The sequence below is a fragment of the Teleopsis dalmanni genome, chromosome 2, assembly GCF_002237135.1.
Source record: "Teleopsis dalmanni isolate 2A chromosome 2, ASM223713v2, whole genome shotgun sequence".
In the NCBI taxonomy this organism is placed as follows: domain Eukaryota; kingdom Metazoa; phylum Arthropoda; class Insecta; order Diptera; family Diopsidae; genus Teleopsis; species Teleopsis dalmanni.
This window is the reverse complement of record NC_051847.1, coordinates 210933492-210959467: the sequence shown is the minus strand read 5'-3', so window position 1 is coordinate 210959467 and position 25976 is coordinate 210933492. Positions and strand designations below refer to the sequence as shown.

The 25976-nt window shown below is 32.0% G+C and overlaps 5 protein-coding genes across 5 annotated transcripts; 3 read left to right on the top strand and 2 right to left on the bottom strand.

The window, feature by feature from the left end:
* The first annotated feature begins 3685 nt into the window (after positions 1–3685).
* LOC119681658 (polyribonucleotide nucleotidyltransferase 1, mitochondrial-like) lies at positions 3686–6620 on the top strand. Its single transcript, XM_038094916.1, has 7 exons — positions 3686–3944; positions 4008–4427; positions 4487–5030; positions 5105–5232; positions 5288–5833; positions 5986–6343; positions 6412–6620. Exons 1-7 carry the CDS (start codon positions 3817–3819, stop codon positions 6574–6576), a joined length of 2289 nt encoding a protein of 762 aa, XP_037950844.1. The 5' UTR covers positions 3686–3816; the 3' UTR covers positions 6577–6620.
* Positions 6621–6792: 172 nt separating this feature from the next.
* On the bottom strand, positions 6793–14158 carry LOC119677691 (eIF-2-alpha kinase GCN2). Its single transcript, XM_038089143.1, has 13 exons — positions 13766–14158; positions 12649–12833; positions 12086–12576; positions 11385–12015; positions 10844–11324; positions 10659–10780; positions 10396–10587; positions 10125–10333; positions 9777–10066; positions 8591–9634; positions 7745–8530; positions 7090–7259; positions 6793–7028 (listed from the first exon to the last, which is right to left on the bottom strand). The coding sequence occupies exons 1-13, from the start codon at positions 13823–13825 to the stop codon at positions 6902–6904; spliced, it is 4788 nt and encodes a 1595-aa protein (XP_037945071.1). The 5' UTR covers positions 13826–14158; the 3' UTR covers positions 6793–6901.
* Positions 14159–15276: 1118 nt separating this feature from the next.
* On the top strand, positions 15277–16943 carry LOC119684572. Its single transcript, XM_038098635.1, has 2 exons — positions 15277–16299; positions 16361–16943. Exons 1-2 carry the CDS (start codon positions 15367–15369, stop codon positions 16922–16924), a joined length of 1497 nt encoding a protein of 498 aa, XP_037954563.1. The 5' UTR covers positions 15277–15366; the 3' UTR covers positions 16925–16943.
* Positions 16944–18326: 1383 nt separating this feature from the next.
* Positions 18327–20475, bottom strand: LOC119685789. The gene is made up of 2 exons (XM_038100170.1): positions 19330–20475; positions 18327–19269 (listed from the first exon to the last, which is right to left on the bottom strand). The coding sequence occupies exons 1-2, from the start codon at positions 20305–20307 to the stop codon at positions 18400–18402; spliced, it is 1848 nt and encodes a 615-aa protein (XP_037956098.1). The 5' UTR covers positions 20308–20475; the 3' UTR covers positions 18327–18399.
* Positions 20476–22524: 2049 nt separating this feature from the next.
* LOC119685110 lies at positions 22525–24576 on the top strand. The gene is made up of 2 exons (XM_038099313.1): positions 22525–23609; positions 23673–24576. The coding sequence occupies exons 1-2, from the start codon at positions 22692–22694 to the stop codon at positions 24546–24548; spliced, it is 1794 nt and encodes a 597-aa protein (XP_037955241.1). The 5' UTR covers positions 22525–22691; the 3' UTR covers positions 24549–24576.
* Positions 24577–25976: the final 1400 nt, after the last annotated feature.

Sequence of the window (25976 nt, the reverse complement as noted above, 5' to 3'; positions counted from 1 at the left end):
TCATATCTTCAATTTGGTTCAAACAAGGCTACATCTTATCTCCTTTTTTTTTTTTAACAGCACTGAATGTTGTCTTTGACATGATATATATCTGTTAAACAAAAGGTATTTTATAAACAACTAAGATAACTATGCTATACAGATAGCATAGTATTCCTATCATATACATATTCAAAGAGATCATTTTAAAAATTAAAAAAATTCAATCATTAAATATATCGCATTATATTTGGCACAATAGAATCGACATTCTTTATAATTTAATATAATGGAAGCTCTTAGATAAAAGACGTTTATAATCCCAGAAATGCTCTAAATAAATATTGTTCAGTTAAAGACTAGACCATAGAGTACTCATTTTTTTTTATCGAAGACTCCATTCTTGCTTTTTTAATCAAAGACAATATTTAATTGCGCAATACTAAAAGCCTATCAAGAATTAAGATTCTGATTAAGCGAAAATTAAAATCATAAATCATTCTTCAATTATCTAATGTTAACTTCTAGCAGAGATATTAGACTTTTACATTTATTCCTGCGGCTCGTTTCGTTTCAAATTGGTCATTTCCCTTTTAAGAAATTTATTTTTAAGGGTTGCATTGGACATTTTCGCCTGAAATGAGCTGATTTTTTGATAATGAGCTCATTTATATGAAATCACTTTACATGGTAAATCTTCCTCATTAGTTATTATAATGAGCAAAACCGTCTAAATGGGACAGAGTGTATGTGCTATATAATAAGTCAAGAATATCTAAAAGTATTTTGTAGGTTGAAGAAGTGAAACATCACAATGGGCATCACAGTTACTAATACATTTTTTCTTCATTATCATAATTACAACAAAATATTTCGATTATTTCTAATTTATTTTGATTTATTACTTAAGAGTATGTCTGCTGACTGTAAAACCAAATTTACACTTACAATTATCAAATAATAATTGTAACACATTTTTGTATGGATTTTGTATGAAAAGACACTTGTTGCTTCCAAGTTAATTGCGATATTGTAAACGTTCTGTAACAATTAGTTCGACCCATGTGATTAAAAGCCAATTTCTATAGACTTTTTATACATGTATAAAACTGGATACAAAATGTGCTGACCAGATAAAACGATCTTCTATTTATTATAAGAATCCATTTTGTAATTATATGCTGACTGTTTTTTGAATTTTTATTATAGATGAGTGATGGGTTTAATTGTCAAATTTTTTGGTTTGGTTTTTATAAAAAATTATTTATTATTTTATTTATTTAATCTATATTTCCGACGTTTCGGTTGTTTAAGACCATCATCAGAGAATGTTGTATAAAAATAAAAATGTGTCTCAAGACATAGAATGTAGGAATACTAAAGTTCTAAAATCCAAAAATCGGTACCACCATTTACGAGTAATATATATGTCAAGTGCATATAAAGAACCACTTTCTTTTAAGTAGTTCTATATAAGACTACTTCTCAATGTATTGTATCCCTTCAATACATTATTTGTTATTTTAAACTTGTTTAAAAGAACTTCTGTACAGTGTTAAGAAACAATGCATCAAAATGTTTCCTTATAAATTCGGTACTTTAAAATTTCGCTTCATCCCGCAACTCGCAACTCGTAGGATACATAGTTTACACATAAGTTGAAAACATAAATCTGTCCACTTTAGCTGCTGCATCCATTTTAAAACAGAAATTGCATCTGACAGAACTGAATTTAGATGTGTCCTGAATGCAAACAAAGCATGCGCTTTTATTTTTACATTTGTACACGTCCACAACACGTACTTCAACGTTTCTTGGAAAGGATGAAAATGGTTATGACATTATATTTCACACATATTTTTTTTAATTTGCTAACATTTCATTGTGTCTTTTATGCGAAATATATAGTCTTAAGTGGCTACATTTTTATTTCTTGAATTCTTGTTTGACTGTTTAAAAAAATTTAATTCGATTGAAAATCAAGATAATTGGATTTTTCGAAAGTTGGAAGTTATATACCCTTTAAAGATGTACACACATATATTGACTTAAATATGTGTTCTGGTGATTGTTATTGAATCCAGAACTAACTAACATGTTCATTCAATCTCACCTTCCAGAATGGATTTCAATGAAAAACCTTTGGAACTTTACCAAACCTTTAGTTCGTGTATTTATTGGAGTACTAATTGGGCACTCATTCATTATAACCGATACTTCATTGGTGACGAATTTTGATAAATTGACTCTACAGGTATTGCTACGATGAAAAAGAGACAGAGTCCATCAATCATTTTCTACGTGTTTGTCTCGGATTATAGACAGACCGGCTTCAATATATTGGAGACCACCCTGGTAGAGATACTGAAAGTGGATTTGTCAGTTCTGCTTAGAAGATTCCAATGGTTTAACAAGGATAACATACAGATATAATAGTAATTGTAATTCACCTTAATCAGACAACTTTGAGGGCATTAGATTTCTCTGAGTGGTCTGTGTCACCTTTTGAATCTGGTACTGTAAATAATAGTTGGAGTATTGGAAATAAGTAGCTACCCTCAAAATCCAACAGCATCTATCATTTACTAATTTTAATTTTAAATATATACAATATATATATACATATTTTACAATATATATCTTTTATCTGGAAAAAAAGATAGGAAATTGTTATTAGTCTGTATTATCTAACACATGGTCTAATACTGTATTACTAACAATCTTTACAGTCTACTAATCGGTTACAGTTTATGTTATTCAACATGTAAGACTTTTTAAGTAAAAGCGATTCTGAAAATTTCTGAATATGTTACGTACTTATACATTTTTAATATATGATCCAAATATATATAATATAATAATATATAATCCATATATATATAATATATATATAATATATATAATATATATATAATATATATAATATATATATATAATATATATAATATATAATCCAAAAATCCTATTACTTCTATTACTGCTATTACTTCTATCGCACCATTCATCATCTTCATCTATAACAAAAATTACATATTAAACAGGTATGTAATAAGATAAGGACTACTCTTCAACGTTCGGCAAGTGAGAAGAGAAATGTACTTCACCCCATGTGCATGTGTCCATCATTGGCTAGTAAAAGATTTAAAATTGTTTTAAGTTATTCTTTAAAATTTACAGTCATAGCCAAGTTATAGACTTGACAGGTTGTTTTCTTCTACTTGAATGGGAATTGATTTTTCAAAAGGACACTGTTTGTGCGCTAGAGGTTTTTGTGTTTTAACTTTCAGATTGTCCTATAGGTCTTGGTTTTGTGGTGTCACAACGGAACATTATTTGTACTCAATTGAGCTTTGATTGACGAGTCTGCCATCCCAACATACTCTGACCTAGATAGATAAATACAATTATTGAAAACTCTTTTAATATTACTGTTATTGTTTTAATAAAATATATGAATATATCAATAAAAAAGAACCAATAATTATATATTCTTTTGACTCTTCAAAACTAGTTGAAGTGTAAATAGTTGAAAAATTTATATAAATATTATTTTTAAATTTTTTTCTTTTTAAGTTTTCAATATATTTTTGTAATAACTGTGTATAATAGATATATTATTAATTGAAACATTGTTTTTAAAGTTCAAATATCTAAAAAATCAAGATAATACCTATTATAAAATATTCTTAAATATTATAAGCAACATTTTTAATTCGTTTTACTTTATTATTCAACTACTACTTTTTGCCTACACTGCCACCCCATTTTCAACACATGTGCTGTAATATCAGCTGTTAACTGGCGCAACATATTCTGCCGGTGCGAGACACAATAATTATGATTTTTACAAAAAAATATTTAAAATTATTGAATTACCGTTTAAAATATTTAAGAGTTCCTTGCCGCAATGCCACACAAACTACGTCAAGTGAATGTCCGAATGCAGAAGTAAAATTCTCTAACGGGTAAAAAAGCTAATATAAATTTTGATGTATTGAAAATCTTGAATTCCTCCTAAATTTTTATAGACGAAATCTTAACATAACTTCTGGGAAGTATGCACGATTTGCTAATGGCACAGCGGTATGTCAAATGGGCGACACAGCAGTTATGGTGACGGCTGTAGCAAAACCAAAACAAGCTCCCAGTGCAAGCTTTATGCCATTAGTAGTGGATTATCGGCTAAAAGGTTCCGCCTCTGGACGCATACCAATGAATTTTATGCGTCGTGAACTTGGGCCATCTGAAAAAGAAATACTATCAGCAAGACTGATTGATCGTTCATTGCGACCGCTTTTTCCAGCAGAGTTCCGTACAGAAACACAGCTTGTTTGCAATATGTTAGCAATGGACGCAGTTTTTTCACCTGATGTACTATCGATAAATGCAGCATCTGTGGCATTAAGTCTAAGTGATATACCTTGGAATGGTCCAATTGGCGCAGTGCGGTTCGTATTATAAATAGTGTTAAAGAAATTTAAAAAAAATTAATTGTTTAAACTTGCAGTGTAGGACTTAGCGATGGTGAGGTTATTGTAAACCCAACGAGAAGAGAGTTGCAAACCTCCGATTTGGACTTAGTAATTTCAGCTACAAAACATAATCTCGTCGTTATGTTAGAAGGAAAGGGTAACGTAGTATTGATGCAAGATCTACTGAAGGCTATTAAAAAAGGCACACAAGAAGCACAGTACATCGTGAATGAAATAGAACGTTTACAAAAAGCATATGGTCGTACGAAACGTCCATTGGAACCACTACCAACAGTGGATGAGGAAATAAGTGAAGCCGTGAAAACTATGTGCGAAATGCGTTTGCGTGATATATTTCAAGATCAAACGCATGACAAAATATCACGGGATAATGCGGTAAATACAGTGCGTACAAACGTTATCGATAAAGTGTGGTCTTCATTTCCTCATATTGAACCAACACTCATTGGAGACGAATTTAATAAGATTAGTAAAAACATATTTCGAAATTTAATATTTGAAGAAAATAAAAGGTGTGATGGCAGAAGTTTCGATAATCTCAGAAACATCAGTTGTCAGGTGAATGAAAAACTCGATTTTTATATTATTTTATTGTTGTAGATTTGCTAAACTTCTTTTCAATACAATTTTAGGTTGACTTGTACAAACCGTTACATGGGTCTGCACTATTTCAGCGTGGCCAAACGCAAGTATTTTGTACTGTATCATTGGATTCTCAGGAAAGCGCCATGAAGTTAGATACTCTCTCAGCCTTAGAAACGTATTTATTATACACATTAATATATAAACACAAATAATATTTTTCTTAAATTTAGTGGTTTAAAGGCCAAAAATTTCATGCTACATTATGAATTCCCACCGTATGCTACAGGTGAAATTGGACGTATTGGACCTGTTGGACGGCGTGAGCTTGGTCATGGTGCTTTAGCTGAACGTGCTTTATTGCCTACGCTACCACACAATTATCCTTTTACAGTACGTCTGACTTCCGAAGTGTTAGAATCGAATGGTTCAAGCTCGATGGCTACTGTATGCGGTGGTTCATTGGCTCTAATGGATGCCGGGGTACCTGTTGTTGCTCCAGCCGCTGGTGTAGCTATTGGCTTAGTGACCAAATATGAAAATAATGACACTAAACATATGAAAGATTATCGTATATTAACTGATATTTTGGGTATTGAGGATTATATGGGCGATATGGATATGAAAGTTGCAGGCACACGTAAGGGCTTTACTGCCATACAAGCAGATCTAAAAGTTCCTGGTATACCATTAAAAGTAGTTATGGAGTCTTTACAAAAAGCTACAGATGCAAAAGGAAAAATACTGGATATTATGGGTGAAGTTATAAGAGAACCAAGGTTAGTCCCATTTCAAATTAATTTAAAACTTGGTTTGTAAAATATGTATTGTATACATATTATTATAATTAATTAAGTATTAACTTAAAAAGTTACTTATAAATAATAATTTTAAAAATAAGCATCTTCAATTAATTATTTATATTATATAGAAAATATCGTAAGGATTGCTGGCCAGTTACAGAACGCATATCAATCGAGCCGCAACAGCGTGTAAAATTAATTGGTCCAAGTGGCATGAATATTAAACGCATTTATTTGGAAACTGGTACCACGATAACAGCAGAAGATGAAACTTCGTTTTCCCTATTCGCACCATCTGAAGCAGCTTTGGATGAGGCAAAAGAACAAATCGATGCCTTACTTGTTAAGGACACCATACCAGACTTAGAGTTTGGTGGTATTTATACTGCTAAAATCACAGAAATACGAGATACGGGTGTAATGGTTAGTTTATATCCTAATATGCCACCAGCGTTGCTACATAATTCTCAATTAGACCAAAGAAAGGTAAATCAATCTAAAGAAATTATTTTTAGTGCTTAATTAATATATTCATATTCATTATATTGTTTTAGATTGCTCATCCCTCCGCTTTGGGTTTAGAAATTGGTCAAGAAATTCAAGTTAAATATTTTGGACGTGATCCTGTATCAGGATTTATGCGACTTTCACGTAAAGTTTTACAATCAACTACGGCTGGCATACTACGTAGCTTAAATAAAGCAAATGAAAATACGTAGCGTTATTTATATATATTATATTTATAAATATATTATAAATTATAGGAAAGAATTGTATATTTTTATGTAAAGATTCAAATTGTTAGGTAAAAAACAACATATAGTCTTTATTGTTTCTTAAAATAATTTAAACAGTTATTTTATATAAGTTTTAGTTTTAGTTCCGTAGAAATTAATCTAATCAATATATTTGTTATAAAAATATTAGTATTTTAAATTAAAGAAAATGTAATTGACAAAATCATATAGGTCTTTAAATTCAATCATTACAAAATTATATTAAATCATTTTATAAAATAGGTAACATTACGTAAAAGTATCTAATTTATATAATTACACGATAACACGAGTCCAAAATGCTATATAAGGCCACAATGGATGTCTTCGCATCTGTTACTAGGTCGTCAATTTCTTCTAAAATTGTCAGAACATAACGTTTGTGCTTAGGAAATCTATAAAAGAAAAACGAAATATTTAATATTTATAAAAGAAATTATATATTTTGTTAATTACCTTTCAATCACAATGTTTATTTCGTGTTCAGTCTCTTTTTTGTTGACAGTACGAGGATTAATCGCACCGACAATAGCGTTCAATACGGAGTTTGGTAAATCCACAATTAGCACTGTGACGTTTGCTTTTTTGGTGAATTGCGTAAGGATTGTATTCATTTGCTGTATAGCCTTAAGGAAATATTTTTATTAATTAACAAATATGTTAAATGTAAGACTTGAATATGCATAGAAATCTAATAAATCTATTACAGACGTCATTTTACATATAAGTTCAAAAATATGCACAACTCTAATGTGTTAAAACTGTTATTCTGAATCTATTGAATCGGCTTAAAAGTACAATATACTTAAGCGACAGCTTTTTCCAATTGTTAAAGTCCACTTTCGGAATTATTTTCAAAGCAAATAGCGTTTCAGTTTTTAAGTCCTCAAGTGGTTGCTTCAACTTTGCCCACTTCAGCACATCTACTTATCCCTTTTCTTACTCATACCTTGCCCCTATTTCATTCTATCCCATTGTGCTAGTTACCTTATGCATATAAGTCCTTGTTTTACAGAACTACAAACACAATTAAGTTGAAAAGTATTTCGCAATAATTTAATTAAAATAACAATAATCAAACCCTAACCTTAATTCGGTGATCTTAACTTACTTGATTTTCACAGCGTCTGCGATAATTGGCAGTAAGTTTATCCTGTATTAAGAATACTGTTTGAACGTATGGCAATTGGCTTAGACCACTTATTGTGTAACTCATTTTTTGATTGCTATTTCCACCTGATGTATTTAAAATACCATCTCCGCGTCCACTATTATTACCAGCATTTGACATTTGACTAACATAATCCGTGGTAGCGGTATTGTTTGCATCATTACGTAGCATCTTCTGTATAAATTCTCCAAGTTCATTGCGAGTCACATGTTTCTCTTGAAACCTGTCGCGTTCCCAGGAACGAACACGTAAACCACCATTTTCATCTACCAATATAAAATGCAATGCTCCAAGCTTAGCCAAGTCCTGCAAATCATCACCACTAGCAACTCCAGACTCCACAATGCCGCAACGTATACCACTAGACCACAACTCTTGCATGATATATGCAACATCTTTCAGAGGTGGACGTGAACCACTAATGCAAACACCTACATCTATAGCACGACATTCCTTAGCATCTTCGACATCCACTGCAGCAATGAGTTTGTCGAGTGAAAAAGATAAGCCAGCGCCACCAATCTTACGCAAAGGTATGTTTGCATTAAAACTTTGCGCTTCTTTTTGAAATTCCTGCAACATATTATCATAGCGCTCACCCACAGCGAGCACAGATGGCCTTGACCCGCGATTACGTTTCAGATCAGCAACCATTTGCCACACAATGCTGCCGTTATTTGCGCGTTCAAAACTTATTGGCAAACCGGCACAGATGTGTATAGGACACTAGAAAAAAAATCGTTTTAAAAATGAGATAATGTATATCCTGAGTTTTTCAAATCATACCTTTACACCGAAACTTTTTGCAATTGCCACTATAGATTCCAGTTCGCGTAAAGCGCCCTTAGCTAACGAAGCCGTTTCACCTTTACCTCGCACCAATGTCCGCAACGAACAATCATCCACTCCGCTTCTAGAGCCACTAATTAGAAAGTTTGATAGCAATAAGTCTATAACTGTAGAAGCAGACGATTTGGATTTTTCCATTATAACAGTGACTGTTGAGTGCAGCTGAAATTTTGATATGCGACCCTCGATAAAATCGGTAATATTTCCAAATAGTTCACTGTACATATTTTTCGGCACATTGCAATAAAGTAAAATGGCACGTAGCAAATTCAAGTGGTTCATACGTATCGCCACATTTTTTTCACGTAAACGCGGTATTTCGTTTGTAATCTCGTAAGCAACGGTCAGCAATTCTGCATCAACCAAATAACTATTTGTGTTCGGTGTGATTATATCAAAAGCACATTCATAATTCTGTTTCGGATGGAAGTTGAACACCTTTTCTTCACGGTAAACACGATCCACACAGTAGCGACGTATCATATTAACTCCACTCATTGCTATATGACGTGCAAATTGTGTTCTTAAGTCGCTGGGTAGCACTACAACGCAACCGGAATGTGTCATTAACTTGACGGGATTACACCAAAGATTTGTACGCGTTGACAGTGGTGAAAGTAGAGGAGTGTCCACTTCAATTGCACCATGCTTTCTGAATAAACCAATCACTTTTGCTTTGATAAACTCTATAACGGGATTAAGCGATACTAGCCCGTCGCAAGCTATATGAGAGTTCCATGATTTCATTGCACGACTACTGCCTAAGTGATAAGTATGCTCAAGCACTTCATCGTTTTCCTGCCTTAAACAACGTGCCACAATATGCTTATAAGCTTTACTTTGTGGATTGGCCAGCGCATGACGTAGCATTTCTTGTAATTCGCTCGCTTCCAGCTGAGCAGGTGGTACCAAATCAGAAGCAAGTAGCTCCTCTGCAGTTGGCCGATTTGCTGGCTCATGATTAAGTAGCCAACGAAGTATCTTAAAAATAATATAAATTAAATTAAAAAAACCTTTAATTCTCTATATTAACAACAAGCGATTTACATTAAATCTCTTGTTAAAAGCTTTCAATTAAATCACTCGATGTAAGTATACTTTCGTTAATCTGTCACATATTCACCTTGATTGTTTTATCATTTTTGTGGTTTTCCAACATTGCATTAGGTATGATAATTGCTGGACTTCTCAATTCAAGCATAGTTTGTATACGTTCCATGCCAGTGCTGAATGGTTGCTGACACATTTCGAATAGAATTATACCCAATGTATACATGTCTACTTTCTGATTATAGGTTGACTTAGAAGCATGTTCTGTTAATTCCGGAGCTACATACAATGTGGTGCCAACTTTACCCGTACCAGTACCGTCTTCAATGGAAGTAATATGCGAAGTGTGTGTCGTTTGATCAGCTATAGTAGTTCATAAAACATTTCTATATTGACTTTGATAAACTATATTGACACTTACGTTGAGATTGTAAAGCCAAAAAACTAGTTGTAGCAAGTCCAAAATCTCCAATTTTTATTTGATCATGGGAATCCAAAAATATATTTACGGGCTTTAGATCACGATGTATTATGCCTTGTTGATGTATGTGTGATAAACCCTCTGCAATTTCGCGAAATAGACGCCAAACACGATCAGTATCTTCATATAGATTATTATCAATTGCTGTCCTATATTAAAATGAACTATAAGCTTAGATTTTAATTTATAAGAATGAGCACAAAAAACAAACCTTAATGTAAACTTTTCACAAAATTCCATTTGAATATACATTATTTGAATTTGTGGTCTAGGCGATGCAGCTTTTTTTTGAGATTCCGAAGCATTAGCATCATCATCATCATCATCATCGTTGTAAACCGCTATTTGTCCATCTGAATCAATAAATTCTATGCCATCAGAGTCGGAAGTATCCATATTCGGCCTACATAAGTTGTAGTAAATAAATAAGTAATTATTTATCATCATATCATCATTTTTAATTTCTTCACTCACATAAAACCATTCCACATGCTTGAAGAGCTGTCTTCTATCTCGTCGACTGGTATCCCATGTGGAGATTTAGGCGGTTTAATACTGTCATGACTTACAGATCCATCCGCAGGTATTAATTTATCCTGAAAACAGTTTAGACCAATTTAATGCAGTTTGAAATGTTTTTTCATATACACAAATTTTACCACTTCTTCATCTACATCTTCCTCATTTACACTCTCAATCCAACTATTAAAATAACGCACAACATTTTCGTGATTTAAACGTGATAGCAGCTCTACTTCTCTAGTCATTTTCTTGTATAATTGACGACTGCGAGCTGGCAACGGTATGCGTTTTATAGCATATTGGCGATTATCGAGTATATTGCGCACTTTTAATACATCTCCAAATGCACCTTTACCCAAGTACGTTAGCACTTCGAATTCAGTACGTAAACGTGACTGGCTCGTAGGCAATGCCATAATAGCTACATCAGCTGCGGGTACTGCTAAATTTCGAGTTTTGTTCTGATTACCAACTCCCAAGTCTGCATTATGCTGTGTTGGATTTTTAATAGCTACAGAAAGATAACCGTTGTCCTTATCATCATGCATGAATGAAGCAAAACGCAGAAATGGATGTTCCAATAACTCGGATGCTGATAAGGTACGATCAGAATTGCATCTACAATAGGTAAAGCTATAAGTTAAATTTGTTAATATATCCTATAACATATTCATTTACTTTTCTATAAAATCACGCATCTCAAATGTATGTGTAGTCAATAAGCTCTCTACTAGTGCACCCAAAGCTGGCAAGTCGCCTTTTGTCGAACGTTGCCCAGGGCCTGCTATCAATTCCAACAAATTTGGCACTAAAGAAAAATCAGTACAACGTATGGTGCCAGTGTTATCCATAAATATTGTCGTATCCAGTATATGGCTATGAGAAACTCCTTTGTTATGCAAAAAGACTAGTGCATCTAAAACACCACGTGCAACCATACGTGCTCCATCAATACACCAGCCTAATGTTGATGATATACTAAAAACACTTGTACCAAGCAAAAAATCCTGTGCGAGAAATATTGTAAAAAATTCTTTACGTTTTATGCAAAGCACACATTCGTATTGAATGAGATTCTTATGATGCAGTTGAACTAACATTGATATTTGTTTCTCAATCGAATTGATCACATCATCGACCCTATGATTACCATTGCACTTCAATTCAGTTGGCACCCAAAAGCATTTCCCACCGTTACTGCACTTAGCCTCCAATTGTGTGTACTTGATATTCCATTCGGTTATGTATAACAGTTGGCCGCTATCTGGATCCATGCCTGTGTAAGCGATGCAGCCTTTCTGTGAATGACCTTAAATTTATATACAAAAAAAAATATTAAATTCAATGAAATAATGAAAACTCGAAATAATTTGCCATACCTAAACAAGAACCTCTTTTTACACGACGTCCATATTTGGAAAAATAAATTATTTCGCAACATCTATGTTCTAAGCATTTATTTGAATACATATGACCACGATTAAAGGGTGATGCAGTCTCTGAACTTTCCGACGAACTGCAATGACGATTCGATTCACTTATACTGCGACGCATTTCTCCTCTACGTTTTGCTTCATTCTTGAACATCTCTTTTCGACGTTCGACTTCATCCATCAATGTTTGTCTCTGTTTGGTTTCTTTTTGTTTTTGTTTATCTAAATTCTCTTGCTGCGCCTGTAACATTTCGTCATAAAAGGAGCCACGCGGTGGTTTATTATGGTCCAATAGAAAACTTTGTACTATTTGTGCTAATTCGAATATCATCACTTCTCCACGCAAATCTTGAGATTGCTTCTCTAGTTTATTTAATAATTCTTCCACGTGTTGATCTGATAAACCTTTACTTTCTTCAAGAGATAATTTAGGTGCTCTAAAAAATATAAAATAATTATAATTGAATATTAATTGGATTTTTTTTTGTTTTTGTTTATGTATTACTTACACTTTAGGATATTTCGAAGGACACACTATGTGTAATTTGGTACGGACATATGCTTCCATATGGCCATTGGAGGAATCTCGTAACGGCGTCAGCTGTATACGTATATCTGTGGGTTTCCATTTCGAAGCACTGATTGCGCTACTGCTATTTGGGCGCAAGTCTTCCACATCTTTACCAAAAATACTCTGCAATATAAAAATTAATTTAATTAATGATTTATTTCAGATATTAGTTATACAATATTACAACAAGCTATTTGTATCAGCTCTTACGCAGTTTTTTGGTAGTAACAATTGTATAATTGTTCAGTTTTAATTTGAATTTCAATTGCAGACTCGCTTGGGTTTTCAGCCACACAAGTGAGTTTTATATGCACTCCAATCTAACCCAATCTTACATCACATAATATTTCAAAATTTATATATATACATATGTAAATAAATAAACAATATATAGTAAACCCCACTATAAGGCGGTATCCTTATAACGCGTTTTCATATTACGCGATTTCAATCCCTCGTATAACATGGGTATTCCTCCATATAACGCGGGGATTTGTACAGTTCATAATTAGCTTCGCGTACCTTTGCACGTATGTATACGGAGTATACGGGATTACCCCAATAACGCGTTTTCCTATAACATGGAACGAATCTATCGCATTATAGCAGTGATTACTATAGTTGCTTCTCGGAGCTGACTTGTCGCTGGATTTCCAGATAATAAACAATAAAAAAAACAAGTTAATAATAAGTCTTACTGGAGTTAATGCGAAATATATTTTCTTCTTTATAATTAAATGTGTGTGATGCGGATTACTAATTATTAAACAAACAAAACTTAACAGGTATTAATAAATACAAATAAACGCCACATAAATATGTGTTAATGAATACACACATTATATATACATATATATTACTGTGTACACAAACAACATCGAAATTTATCACAAATAAATAAACAGTCTAGTTAGATAAAAACCCATAAGGTTTTAATTCCAATTAGACTGCAACCTTCGCAGACCATATGCATATATGAGAACTGAGCTTGACAGCATATAGAGATAACGGCGAACAGCGTTTTGATTTGAATATATATAATCTATATATGCTACCTTAATAACTTCCAACTCCTGTATTTGCCGTTCCCGGAAAGATTCTTTGGCATGAGCCATGTTTATTAATTCACAGTTGCAACATTTATTTTACGTCGTTAGAAAACCGTTTGCCAGCTGTTGAAGTTTCCCAGATGAGCAGGAATTCTTTCACATAATTAAACGCAGTTGCCAAAAAAAGCATATATTGCGTAATTCTTTGCAAATAAATAATTTTTTCCGAATTTTAAACAACGTTTCAATAATTTTTATGTTAAAAATTTTGGTTTAAGCCAATGAAAAATATTTTCGCACTCGCTATTTTCTCCTCATGTATAAAAATGACAAATTTTCCGTTCATCAAACATTTTCCTCATTTTCTGTTCTCTTTGCCAATTACGCTTTTTGTTTTGTTGTTATCAATTTTACCGGTGCAATATAAAGCAAAAACAAAAATTAGTGCTGCCAAACAATATTTCATGCTGGGGTGAACACATGTTACAGTAGTAATAATGTGTTCGTAAGAAGTGCAAATTATTGCATAATATTTGTAATATCAATTGTATATAGACCGTGTGCGAGTTCGAGTAAAATGATAGTAAATAGAGGGTGATAGTAAATTATGTCAGCATGACAGCGAATATTGATATTTACCAAAATTTCGAGTAGGGTAAATTAGTTAAATTAGGTGTTACCATTCTGAAAATTTTATAAGATGTTCAATAAAAAAATTTGAAAACCTTTAACCAAAAATAATAAATAAGTGCAAAATATATATATTTACTTATTTAAAATTTCAATTAATTTTACCTTAATTTACGCGAACTCACATAAAGCCATAATCCATCTACATAGTTTTGTGTTCAATATGTTTGTTGAATAATATATAAAAATTGTGAAAAATTTAGGAGTTTAATTATTATTATTGTTTGAAATATAACGAAACATTTTAAAAGATTTCTGTTTGATCATTAGTAATTCGTGGAGAAAAACTGTTTTGTGCTATTGCTTTCGTGGGGAAATCAAAAACAGATGTTTATCGGTATCGCATTCGGCTTTAAAGTACAGTTTGAATAAGAACGTGATATGAACTGGTATGAAACAAATGGTAGCACCTATTAATGCATTAAGCATAGTAATGGCTCATCAAAAAAAAAATTAATTAGTTTTAAAATTAATTAGCTTTAAAATATATAAATAAAAATATATATATTTATTATATAAAAATTTTGTAGACGCAAAACACAAACAAAATACAATATTTTCAAACTACAACAAAAGTCTTTTAAAACAAATAATAAGAAATAAGGTTTTCTTTTTTTTTGTGTTAATGTTGAATATTGGTGACATTACTTTTCCATCAGTCATTTATATATGATTAAAATTCACCTTTTTATAAAATGTTACATCTATTAACTATAAAAATGGCGCAAAATTCATAACTGTAAATTTGTGTGCTTCGCACATTATACTTTTGCTCTATATATCATAAAAAAATCTAACAGAAATTCGTATCATTATTTATAAATTCATAGGAATTCCATAATTCATATATAATTGGAAATATTGTTGATCAATATTTGTTTCAATATTAAAAAGTATCTATTTGTTAGCTGAACAGGATGGAGCATGTCTATATTGTGGTTCAAATAGAAAATGAGCACGAAATACATAAACCAGACAAAACCATGGTAATTGATAATACAATTGTGCAACAACCGCAAAGTGCTGGCACTAGTACTAATTCAAGAATAGAGTTACTCGATTATAAGACATTACGGTTGAATCTAAAAAAATCCTCCAATATGAAAAAAGGTAATAAGATGTATTTTGATTTGGTGACCTTAGCAACGGAAGATTGCTTTTCAATTGAATTTCAACATTTAATGGATGATTTCTTGCTTCAACGTCACAATTGCTGTTTTATACACTTCACCACACAACGCATTTGGCAATTAAAGCTCGTTTACCATCGTTTTATACAAGAAGTTAACAAACGCTTGGAAAGATTGAGTGCAACAGTTACTACCATCAGAGTAGATTATGAAGACATAGCAAAAATCAATACCAACGCTAAACAAAAACGAAAGAATTCACGCGCTACTCAGCAATTTCATGTATTCAAAACCACTCAAGAATTGTTGGCGTGGCTTCTGAATGACCAGTACGTTTTATGGAACAACGGAAAAGGTCATTTGTTCATTAATTTTACATTTACAATTGTTATTCAACAGAGTAAACCGCTGAAACTAGAATTTGCGTTATTTGAAATATACGTAGATATGTTGGATCGACTTGAACGTTTGAAGTGGAGAAGCTATGTAAGTCAACTCGGAAGATGCAATAATTTCCGCTTTCTGCACTCTGATTTCACACACCTTCTGAATAATTATTTAGAAGGTTCGAATGAAACGCGTGGGCGCACCTTATGTTTGTTTAATGTTCCAGTAAAAGAAAATGCTGTTTCAGATACAGTGGATATATTGAATATTGCCGATGCATTGTTTAAACGACGAAATCAAGCTAATTTGAATTTCAAAAAGTTCAAATCAAAGGTATTTATTTGTTGATTTGTTTAAATTAAATATAAAAAATTTTACTTGAATTCGAATTTAGGCAAATGTGTTCCAACGACAAACAACGGAAGATGAAGCACATCACTCCGAAACTTTTTGTCTGGATACGAGTATTTCTGTTCAATCCCCATACATGCCAACAAAAAGTTTTGAACAATTTGACATAAGTTGTTTGTCTGCTTGGTACCGTGGCATTGATGAAAAGTTTACTAATTTGCGCATCGACATGAATACATATTTGGTGCAATGTCACGAAGATCATGTGAAGAAAATGTGCAATGATATCAAATTTATATCACAAGACATAAATATGGATCATGAAAATAACAAATCAATGAAAATGATTACAGCGCAAGACAATAATAAAGCTGATGAATCTTATAGGATTTATAAAAATGCAAGTGAACATTTAAAAGAACTGTCCGAGGATATTAAGCACACACAATATAGCAAGTTCCTAGAGGCGTACCTGAAAACTAAACAGTTCGAATTGGAAGGTTATGTTAGAAGGAATAAAATAAAGCAACTGATGCAGCTTTCTGACATAATAAGTAATGAGCTATGTAAGCTTAATAGCAGTCTTCCTGAAAAACTACCCTATTAATTAATTATTCTATTATTAATATATGTATGTTTTATCTTCAATGTTTGCTTTTATATGTTAACAAAAATGTCTTTAGTTATATTTAAAATTTATTTTATGTCATGAAATTAATATTGTTAATATTTGTAAGAACCACTTGTGTATTCTATATTGTTTTACTTTGAAAATTAAATGTCCAAAATTATTGTTATATGAAACAATGTTAAAATTTAAATTATATATTGATAGTAGTACTAATGTAAACTTAATAATTATGTACCCAACTAAAACTGATTGATGAATTAAAGATATAATACCTGACTTTACTAGTTTAGCTGCGATCTCAATATTGCTACGTCCAAAACTAAGAATGTTGAAGTAAATGCATGATTGGGCAAAAGTTGTTGGTTTCTGAATTCAATATATGTTAATTACAGTTGCAGTAGCTAGCAGTTTTCCTAACTTTGTCTTGGAATGACGAACGAACGGTACTTAGAGGCAGAAAGTTGCCAGGCTAAATAAATAGGATCCAGCTAAAGTTGTAACCTATTTATTTTGTTATTCATACTATTATCTTAAGCCATATCACTCTCCCGATTATACAGCCTACTGTTCGGTGGTTTATCATTCTTATATGTACTTGCTTTCAATTCGGTGCTTGTCTGTAATACCAAATGTAGCTTAATTATGCGTTGAGCATAAATTTCTAAGACCCCTACATTCTTTAAAGAATCGAACCAAATATTCATTACATTAAAAGTAATTGGAATCTTGTTATTCTTGCACTATGAAAATCGTTAAGAAAATCAATTTGTTTTTTTGGTTTGTAATTAAAGATGGAAGATACCATATTCAGTTAAATGTTTAGCCTTTTTGGTTTAGTCTTTCTATAGATATATTTACGAGAAGCTGTCGTCTCCGAAATAAACACACGAACGCATAAATAATATTATATGCAAACAAGATTGATATTAAGTATCCTATAAGGACGTCTTTTATAGCGTTTACTTTATTTAAAAATAAATTTTTTTTTAAATAAACAAACAATTGATTTACAAAAGATCTTTAAAGTACATAATAAATTCCATAATCACATTACAAATCCTTTTAAAATGTAGGTAAAAAGGTAGCTGCATGCAAAGAAAAAATATATAACATATAACTATAATATTTTTATATCAAATATAACAAATTAAATTTAAAAAAAAATACAAATAAATTAATAATAATTGAACTGACAAAAGTGCAAATAAATGGACAATATAAATTAAATTAAAAAAAAATACAAATAAATTAACAATAAAAATTAATAAAATAAACAATAGACAAATTACAAAATCTGAATTTTTAAACTAAAATACTAAATAAAATAATATATATAAATAAATAGTTATTATTAAATTTAATATAAAATATAGAAGAGTGTAGCCTGATTTAATTATAAATTTACTGCGTCCTTAACTCCTCCTGACGCATTGCGTTTCAGGTTATAGAAACTATTCGTCCTCTAAGGATTTTAGTGCATTAAGTTCGGTTTGTACGACATCAAGGAGGGAACTTAATTGTTTTGTTTTGAATTTGACGATGGCTTCAGATAGTTCAAAATTTCTCGTTTCCATATAAATTTCCAGATAATCAACGAATTGTGAATATTTTACATCATCCGAAACTGCCTTGAAGGCTAAAAGTGATGCTTCATAGTTTTTATAAAATGTTTTGATATCATCATTTTTGCATCCGACGGGATCAGTGTTTTCTTCACCAACACTATCCTTTGTAAAATTATCGATACTATTAGACATCATTTTAACATCATCGCATATCTGCGTAACTCTAACTTCATCAAATTTCTCAAAAAATGCTTGTACAGCATCCCGAGCCTGAGTGTATTTGTCATCAATCTTACGATACCAGAAACTAAGACAATTGAAATCTTTTTCAGATGTTGGAGATGCTTTATTGCTATCAACAGTTTCCTTGTGTTCCGAATATTCCGAATGTTCACTATTTTCATTATCATCCCGGTTATTGGTTTTACTAGGTATGAGTTGCTTGTTCATGTTCTTGAATTGTTTGTTATTCTGTTTATGTTTGTCTTCAATTTCTTCCCGCAGATTTTCTGTACTCTCAAGTAAGGGATTCTTAACCTTTGCAGCCTCGTCATTTTTTATGGGCTCTGGTTTATTAAGGTGCTCTTTATTTTCCGCATTACTGTCTTTATTCGTTTTATTTTTGTGTTCACTGTCTTTTTCGCTATTTTCACTTTCTTTCTCCTTGCTTTCACTGACTATAACTGAAGTGTCTTCTGCGACCTCCTTGTCCTTAATCGAATTTTCATTTTTTGTATGCATGTTCTCTTTGTTGCGCTTAAAATTGATAAATAAATTTATTATTGTAAAATAGAACATTATTATTATGTGGCTTACATTTTGGAAAATTCTTTTGATCAAGTTAAGATTCCCTTTGCTACGACTTTTCATCAGTGAATCCGCTATTTGCAATAAATCAACAGTTGCATTGTCCTCATTAACTGGCACATCATAAAGCAAGAGCGTGCGTCCTGACGTACTTGTTGTTGCCTCCAGATGTCCACTTAGAAATGATGTGAGCGGCGAATGTTCGAATGCGAAGTCAATGCCTCCGCCAAGTTGTTCAATATAATCATTCAGTTTTCCGCGTTCTTCATTGTCCATTTGATCCAAGTACAAATTGAAAAGTGTAAATTTAATCTTAAAAGTTCTGTGTTCATCGTCTACGATAAAAAATTTCAGCTCTAAAAATTCATGACCACTTGCAGTGTTCCACTTATGCCTATGTTCATTCAATAACCACAACAATAATTCACGTGTGCTTCTAAATTTGTCTTTGCAGCAGCTGATGTGTGAATCGTTAGGATTTGCTATCTCTTTACAAGAATCCGCAAAGCAATCCTCCTCCTGCAAGTCATGCAACAAATCACGTACACCGTTCTTCATTATTTCTCTATAATCAACGCGTACAAAATGCACTGTAGCCTTAAGACGTTCCAAACGATTATTCACTTCTTCAATGAGTGCATTGTACAGAAATGTCAAACGCCACTCACGCTTTGCCGCAAAGCGGATCAAACTGCAATCGCGCCGCTGCAACAACAGTTGATCCATTAACTGGTTAACTTCTTTCAAGAGCGATTCATCCGAGGCGAAGCTTACCAGATCAAAGTTCATCTTGTGTGAACTTATGGTCAAGTTGTCAGTGGTTTGATTCAAATCCAAACGTATGTTACTGAAATCGATTAGATACACTTTCGCTTGTAAATTATTGGAGTTGGAACTGCTATCGCCATTTTCAGCTGCACCATCTTTAGTGTTTTTTATTTCCACAACTGAATCGTTTAACTGCACAACAATGCGTAGGTGCTCCATTGATCCACTCTTTCCGCCAAATTACAAGAATTGAAAATTTATAATTGGTGTAAAATATATTTAAATTGTAGTGATTTTTATTTATGAAAGACTTTTTAAAATTAATGCAACTTAAAATATAGTATGCATAAAAGTTAACAAATATAGCATAAGATAAACAACTAAACTTAGGTTAAAATCTAAACGGTAATCACAACACAACCTAAACTGGAGTTTCATGGCGCCTCTCTTTTCCTATCCGTTAGAATAATTGCGCCACGAATTAATTAGATTTCTACTTAACACTAGATGTCACTGAGAGCGCATTGCCATTGCGGACAAAAACCAATTCACATTTATGAGTGCAAGTGCTTAGCTGTGATCTTAGCTGTGAAAATAATAATAATAAATAAAAATATAAAAATAATATAAACAGAAATGAAATAAGTAAAAAGAAATTTAAAAATTTTAAATACTAAATTTAATCCAATTGCAATTTTGATTGGGCTAAAGGTCCATTAAAAGTTACTTAAACAGTAGGTTCAGACTACACTGGTGACACGATCTCTGTTTACATGCTTTAACACTTTATTCGCTAAATCATCATCCCTCATCCTTACGGTATCGTCAAGTTAGTTAATTCGCTAAATGCTTATTTCATAAGAAACTTTATATAAGTCTAGATTTATTTAGATGTGTGCAGTACCAAAGATCTGGCGAGAAATTTGTTACTTGAACATTTCTACTGCTGATTCAGAATCAAGAATTTTGGCTATATGTAACAATAGAACTGAACTGTAGAATTTTTTAGTAATATTAGTAATAGTTGATAATGAAAAGACGAACTATGTTGTAGAGGATGGAACGGATATGGGCTTTTTTATTCGCAGGTAGTTGTTGTCACCAAATTCCCATTCCTAAGATCTCATTGATGACCTTTTTCTATTAATGAGATAAGTATAATTGTTAATTATTTCTATTTGTGAATTTGTCTATTTGTGTGTCCAAACCTTTAGTGATCTGCTAACTGGAGCATTGTCACTGTCATGGCTCCATAAGCATTTACATGATTATCGATTCATGCCCACGAAGTAACATATTGCTTAATGACAATACCCGTAAATGCAAAATGTATATACTTAGTCCTACAGACTATATTATATTTGATGGCATACTTTACCCCCAACCGTACACAGATAAGTATATAGATAAAAATTAAAAATTGCACAATTAGAACTATATATAATTAAATGTCAAGGAAAGGCATGTTTAAAAAAACGATCTCCCCTGATCTAAGAGTCTTGGCTAATTTGATAACCGTTTGATGACCTGAAATCCTTTTTTTAAGTAAATAATAGTTTTGAAAATAACAACTTTCGACTTGGAGAAAATTAGCTTAGTGGATAATTGGGAGTCTTAGAGAGGCATGGGGTAGGTGTATAAGCCAATTAACCCTAAACATGTTAAGTAGAAGATTTCTTAAGGCTGAGTATATATGACAACATTTACTTTGAACTAATTATAGAATATTGTAGACTTAATTACCATTTCAAGAGAACAGGACAAAGAGATCAATCAGTTTTTTTGTATAATATGAGTAATACTGTATGTCAAGGCGCTTTCACGGACAAGATATACTAACCTTACTTTGTTGGTGCCAACCTGACAGATTAGTCCAACACAAGTCTTCGGAATGGCTATCAAAGAATGAAAGTTTCCGGGACAGTAATTATTATTGCTGGCACATACATAATTCTAACAGCACTCTATCTAAGATGGATTACCATTACCATAAGGCTAAGGAAATTAAATATTGAAAAACGCGAAACATTGCTACTATAGGTGGTGAGAAAGGTTGCGATTTACATATTATAGCGGTGTAGTCACATTCATAGCAGTGCACTCATTATACTGGTTGACTCAATACAGCGGTGCACTCATTATAGCGGTTCACTCATTGTAGCGGTGCACTCGTTATAACGGTGGATTCATTATAGCGATTCACTAGTTGTGGCAGTGCACTTATAATAGTGGTGGATTCATTACAGTGGTGCATCCATTGTGACAGTGCACTTATAATAGCGGTGCACATGTTATAATATAGCGTTATAATTAATAAGAAAAATATATTATATTAGAAAATGTTTTTTTATTATCTTAATTATAAATAATATTTTTATAATATTTTTAGACAAATAAAATCAACTGTTAGTTTTAAATTTTTTTTCAAAAAAGAAAATAAAAAATTTAAAATGTAGAGTTTTAATTTTGGTCAATATACTTTGGATTTTAAAGCAAAATTCAAAATTTTAAGTAACACAAACCGAAACATCTTAAATTTGAGAAATATTACAGAAGGAATATCCAAATATTAGAAAGACATTGTATACAAAACATTTTAAAACATGCAGGAATATAGAGTAATGGTCCAACTGAATGATATGGCCGATGAGGAGTATTACGCTTCAACTCAACGAAAATCGGTGAGCTTACAGGATAAATATAAAAAGATCGTCAAAACTGAATTGGAATTACTCGATAAATCCAATTTGATACTTAAAACAACTGAAACATTTTTGAAAGATTCAATTCCCAAGACGCAAAAAGCGCAGCAGTTTTATTTCGATTACATTGATTATGCATCGAAATCGGCTACTCGGATCATTATTGAACAAGTTATGGATCAGTTATTAAATAAACAGCAATCCTGTTGTCTGATACGGTGTAGTTTATTGCGTGAATGCCAAATAAAATTTTTAATAAATCTCTTAGTTTTGGCGGTAGATAAAAGGTTGCGCTTATATAGTCTTAATTTGATTTCGATTAACTTGCAATGTTATCTCGATGTGCATCGATTTAATGTGATAAGTCTCCTCGATAAAGCGGAACACAATCGGAATTTACGGACGTTACCACCGAAACGGTTATTTCACAATACATTGGAGTTACTTAATTGGTTGGAGAGTGATTATTTCCATTTGTGGTTGTTAGGATCTGAACATGAATGTATGGACTTCGAATTTACCCTTACTAATGCGCAGAAACAACCGATTAAGTTAAGTTTCTCAATAGTAAATTTCTACTTAAGTCTTATGTCTTCAGATACCAAAAATAATCTGGGTGATTTTTTCAAGAACCATATAAGTAAAGTAAAGCATACCATGATAACTGACAGCATAAGAGAATATTTTACCACAAAATGGTCGCTTAATATTATATTCGATATACCTGTGATACCCAATGGAGATTTGGTTATCAAAGATATGTTGAAAATTGCATCCTCCGCTTATATGGGTATGGTTAAATTACAGGAAAGGAAATTGGTTTGTAGATAGGGGTATTATTATATCTTATAAAGTTGTAACAATAATAATTTGTCTTTCTAGAATTCCGAATTTGTTAGACAAAGATCTTCAAATTGTATTACGGCTTGTAGGGATGCCATTAAAAACATCCAAAACAACCTGGTAGAATATGAAAGTTTTGGGGATAATTCTGTTAATAGCGCAGAACAGTTTGAAGAAAATTTGAACTGTGTACCTCTTTGTGAAGATGGGAATATAGAAGAAATTATTAAGAAATTTGATGATGAAATTGAATGTATAAAGACAGAAAAGGAATCGGAGGAAGTTGTAAAAGAAAATGAGCAAACCGAAAATAAGAACATTGACGATTACGTAAAAGATGGTGAGTCCGTCATAATGCAAGAAAGACAATCAAGTGGAGCAGAAAAGATTGAAACCCTCAAAAGTGTTGAAAGCAATTTAGATAGAGAAAATGCTTTTAAAGAATGTTTTGCTGAAGACAATATCAGCATCTTTTATGATGGCATTGATCATTCATTCAAAACTGTGCTAACAGCTATGCAAAACTATTACAAACACAAATTTACCGATCAAATGAGCAATATTAATAACGATATTAAGAATTTGATCCATGAAAACCAGAATGAGATTGAGGCCATTCAGCAACGGAATAAACGCGTTCACAAGGAAATGCAAAAATATTCTGGCATATATCATACGGCATTGGTTACTATACAAGATTTGGAAGATGAAGTGAAGAAATCCAAATATGCTGGACATTTATTTGATTATCTCGAAGAAAAAAAATCATATCTGACAGAATGTTCTTTGCAGTTTAAGATAATACAGTTAGCACAATGTATGTCCAGTATACAGGGTACTATTGGAGCAGAACTTTCACTACTAAAAAGTGCCATTGAATCCAATAGTACAAAAAACAAACATAACGAGTATTAATACTGATTATTTATCATAAAAAAAATACTTTGTAAGAACTTAAAATAAAATTAATAATTACATTAAGCACACAAATATATTTGGAAATGACTTCGTTTTTTTAAAGCGTCGTAGGCAGGCTTATATATATATTAAAGTTTGAGTCTAAGATGTAGAAATCTGCTTCAATAACATCAAGAAAATTTTGTTAGTGATGTCTTCGATATGTCTATATTAAATCTCTTTGCTTTGCTTGAGGTATTACACCACCTACTAATTTATCGATTTCTCCAATACTAAATAGATATGCTATATTGCAGTCGGTCCAGTTGTGAGTAAGTCTCTTGATTTATTCCTATCAATCATTTCAGTGCCTTAACAATGTTGTACAGGTCGCCATAGGTATTTCAATATTGTTTCTGTCTGCGTTCAGAGGAATATGAGTAATCTGTCTGATCAACTGATCCATCCGGCAGTTTGCTTCAATGTCCCGAAACCTATATAAGGTGTACCCTAAAACAATTAAAATATTATTTAGAATCACAAGGCAATTGTGAACAGTCTTTGATCTTATTGCCACCGAGTTTGTTGATTTATATATTTATATGTAATTTCTCAAATATTTCGCTATGCGAGAGTGCATTCATTATAATTTTAGTTACCGTACGTTCCGTATACCGTACCTGCAGTATTCAGGTGGACAAATAAACAATCGTAAACTCTTCAAGAAGACTTCAAAGCTAACTTTTCCGTTAAACTTGAAGGTATCTGAAATTCAATTCTCATCTTCTCGACGGCATGAGTGTATCCCACTCTTTTCTTAAATGAAATGTCTGATGAAGTTGAGTTTTGGAACAGTTAAGTTGATGAGCGCATTCAGAGCTTTATTTGAAGTACAGAAAAGCATTTGTTGGAGCACTACTTATAAGTTTCAAATATCTTCCTTCTTCTTCTTTGTTTGATAATATGGGAAGTAGTGTCTAAAGCACTTTTATCAGTATTGTATGTGACTATTTAGATGAACCACTGTAATAAGAGCTCCGTTGAATTCGAATAAAAAGTTATTCAGATAAATTCTTAGACGTTTATGAATACGTTAGCTTTTATACATATATAAAATAAGTATACATAATTTGTCAATTTAATCTTCACCTCATACTAATTGTTTTTTTGTGCAAGTATACAAAGCAAGCTTATCACTTTGTCCTTAATATTGACTTTCCAGATAAGTTTCTTGTCTAATATGAGTACCAGATATTTAACGCTCTCTTTCGAAATTTTTATCATAGCGGGCAGTCTGTTTTTCCTTCAAAAAAGAATTGATTTATTTTTTTCGAGGTTTATTCCTAAACCCGCTTTTCTGTCTATCTTATAAGCGTGATCACGTTAGATAGTGGAATATCCAAAACTTATTACTACCTACGTCTTCAAATTTTGCATATGAATTAT

Excerpts from the sequence above, each read along its gene's own strand:
- LOC119681658 (XM_038094916.1), top strand. The coding sequence starts at position 3,817 with ATGATTTTTACAAAAAAATATTTAAAATTATTGAATTACCGTTTAAAA. Across the intron at positions 4,428-4,486 it reads GGTCCAATTGGCGCAGTGCG|TGTAGGACTTAGCGATGGTG; the intron begins GTTCGTATTATA and ends TTAAACTTGCAG. Across the intron at positions 6,344-6,411 it reads CTCAATTAGACCAAAGAAAG|ATTGCTCATCCCTCCGCTTT; the intron begins GTAAATCAATCT and ends ATATTGTTTTAG.
- LOC119677691 (XM_038089143.1), bottom strand. The coding sequence starts at position 13,825 with ATGGCTCATGCCAAAGAATCTTTCCGGGAACGGCAAATACAGGAGTTG. Across the intron at positions 8,531-8,590 it reads CAAAAAGTTTCGGTGTAAAG|TGTCCTATACACATCTGTGC; the intron begins GTATGATTTGAA and ends TTTTTTTTCTAG. Across the intron at positions 7,029-7,089 it reads ATAAACATTGTGATTGAAAG|ATTTCCTAAGCACAAACGTT; the intron begins GTAATTAACAAA and ends TTTCTTTTATAG.
- LOC119684572 (XM_038098635.1), top strand. The coding sequence starts at position 15,367 with ATGGAGCATGTCTATATTGTGGTTCAAATAGAAAATGAGCACGAAATA. Across the intron at positions 16,300-16,360 it reads TCAAAAAGTTCAAATCAAAG|GCAAATGTGTTCCAACGACA; the intron begins GTATTTATTTGT and ends ATTCGAATTTAG.
- LOC119685789 (XM_038100170.1), bottom strand. The coding sequence starts at position 20,307 with ATGGAGCACCTACGCATTGTTGTGCAGTTAAACGATTCAGTTGTGGAA. Across the intron at positions 19,270-19,329 it reads TCAAAAGAATTTTCCAAAAT|CGCAACAAAGAGAACATGCA; the intron begins GTAAGCCACATA and ends ATCAATTTTAAG.
- LOC119685110 (XM_038099313.1), top strand. The coding sequence starts at position 22,692 with ATGCAGGAATATAGAGTAATGGTCCAACTGAATGATATGGCCGATGAG. Across the intron at positions 23,610-23,672 it reads AATTACAGGAAAGGAAATTG|AATTCCGAATTTGTTAGACA; the intron begins GTTTGTAGATAG and ends TTGTCTTTCTAG.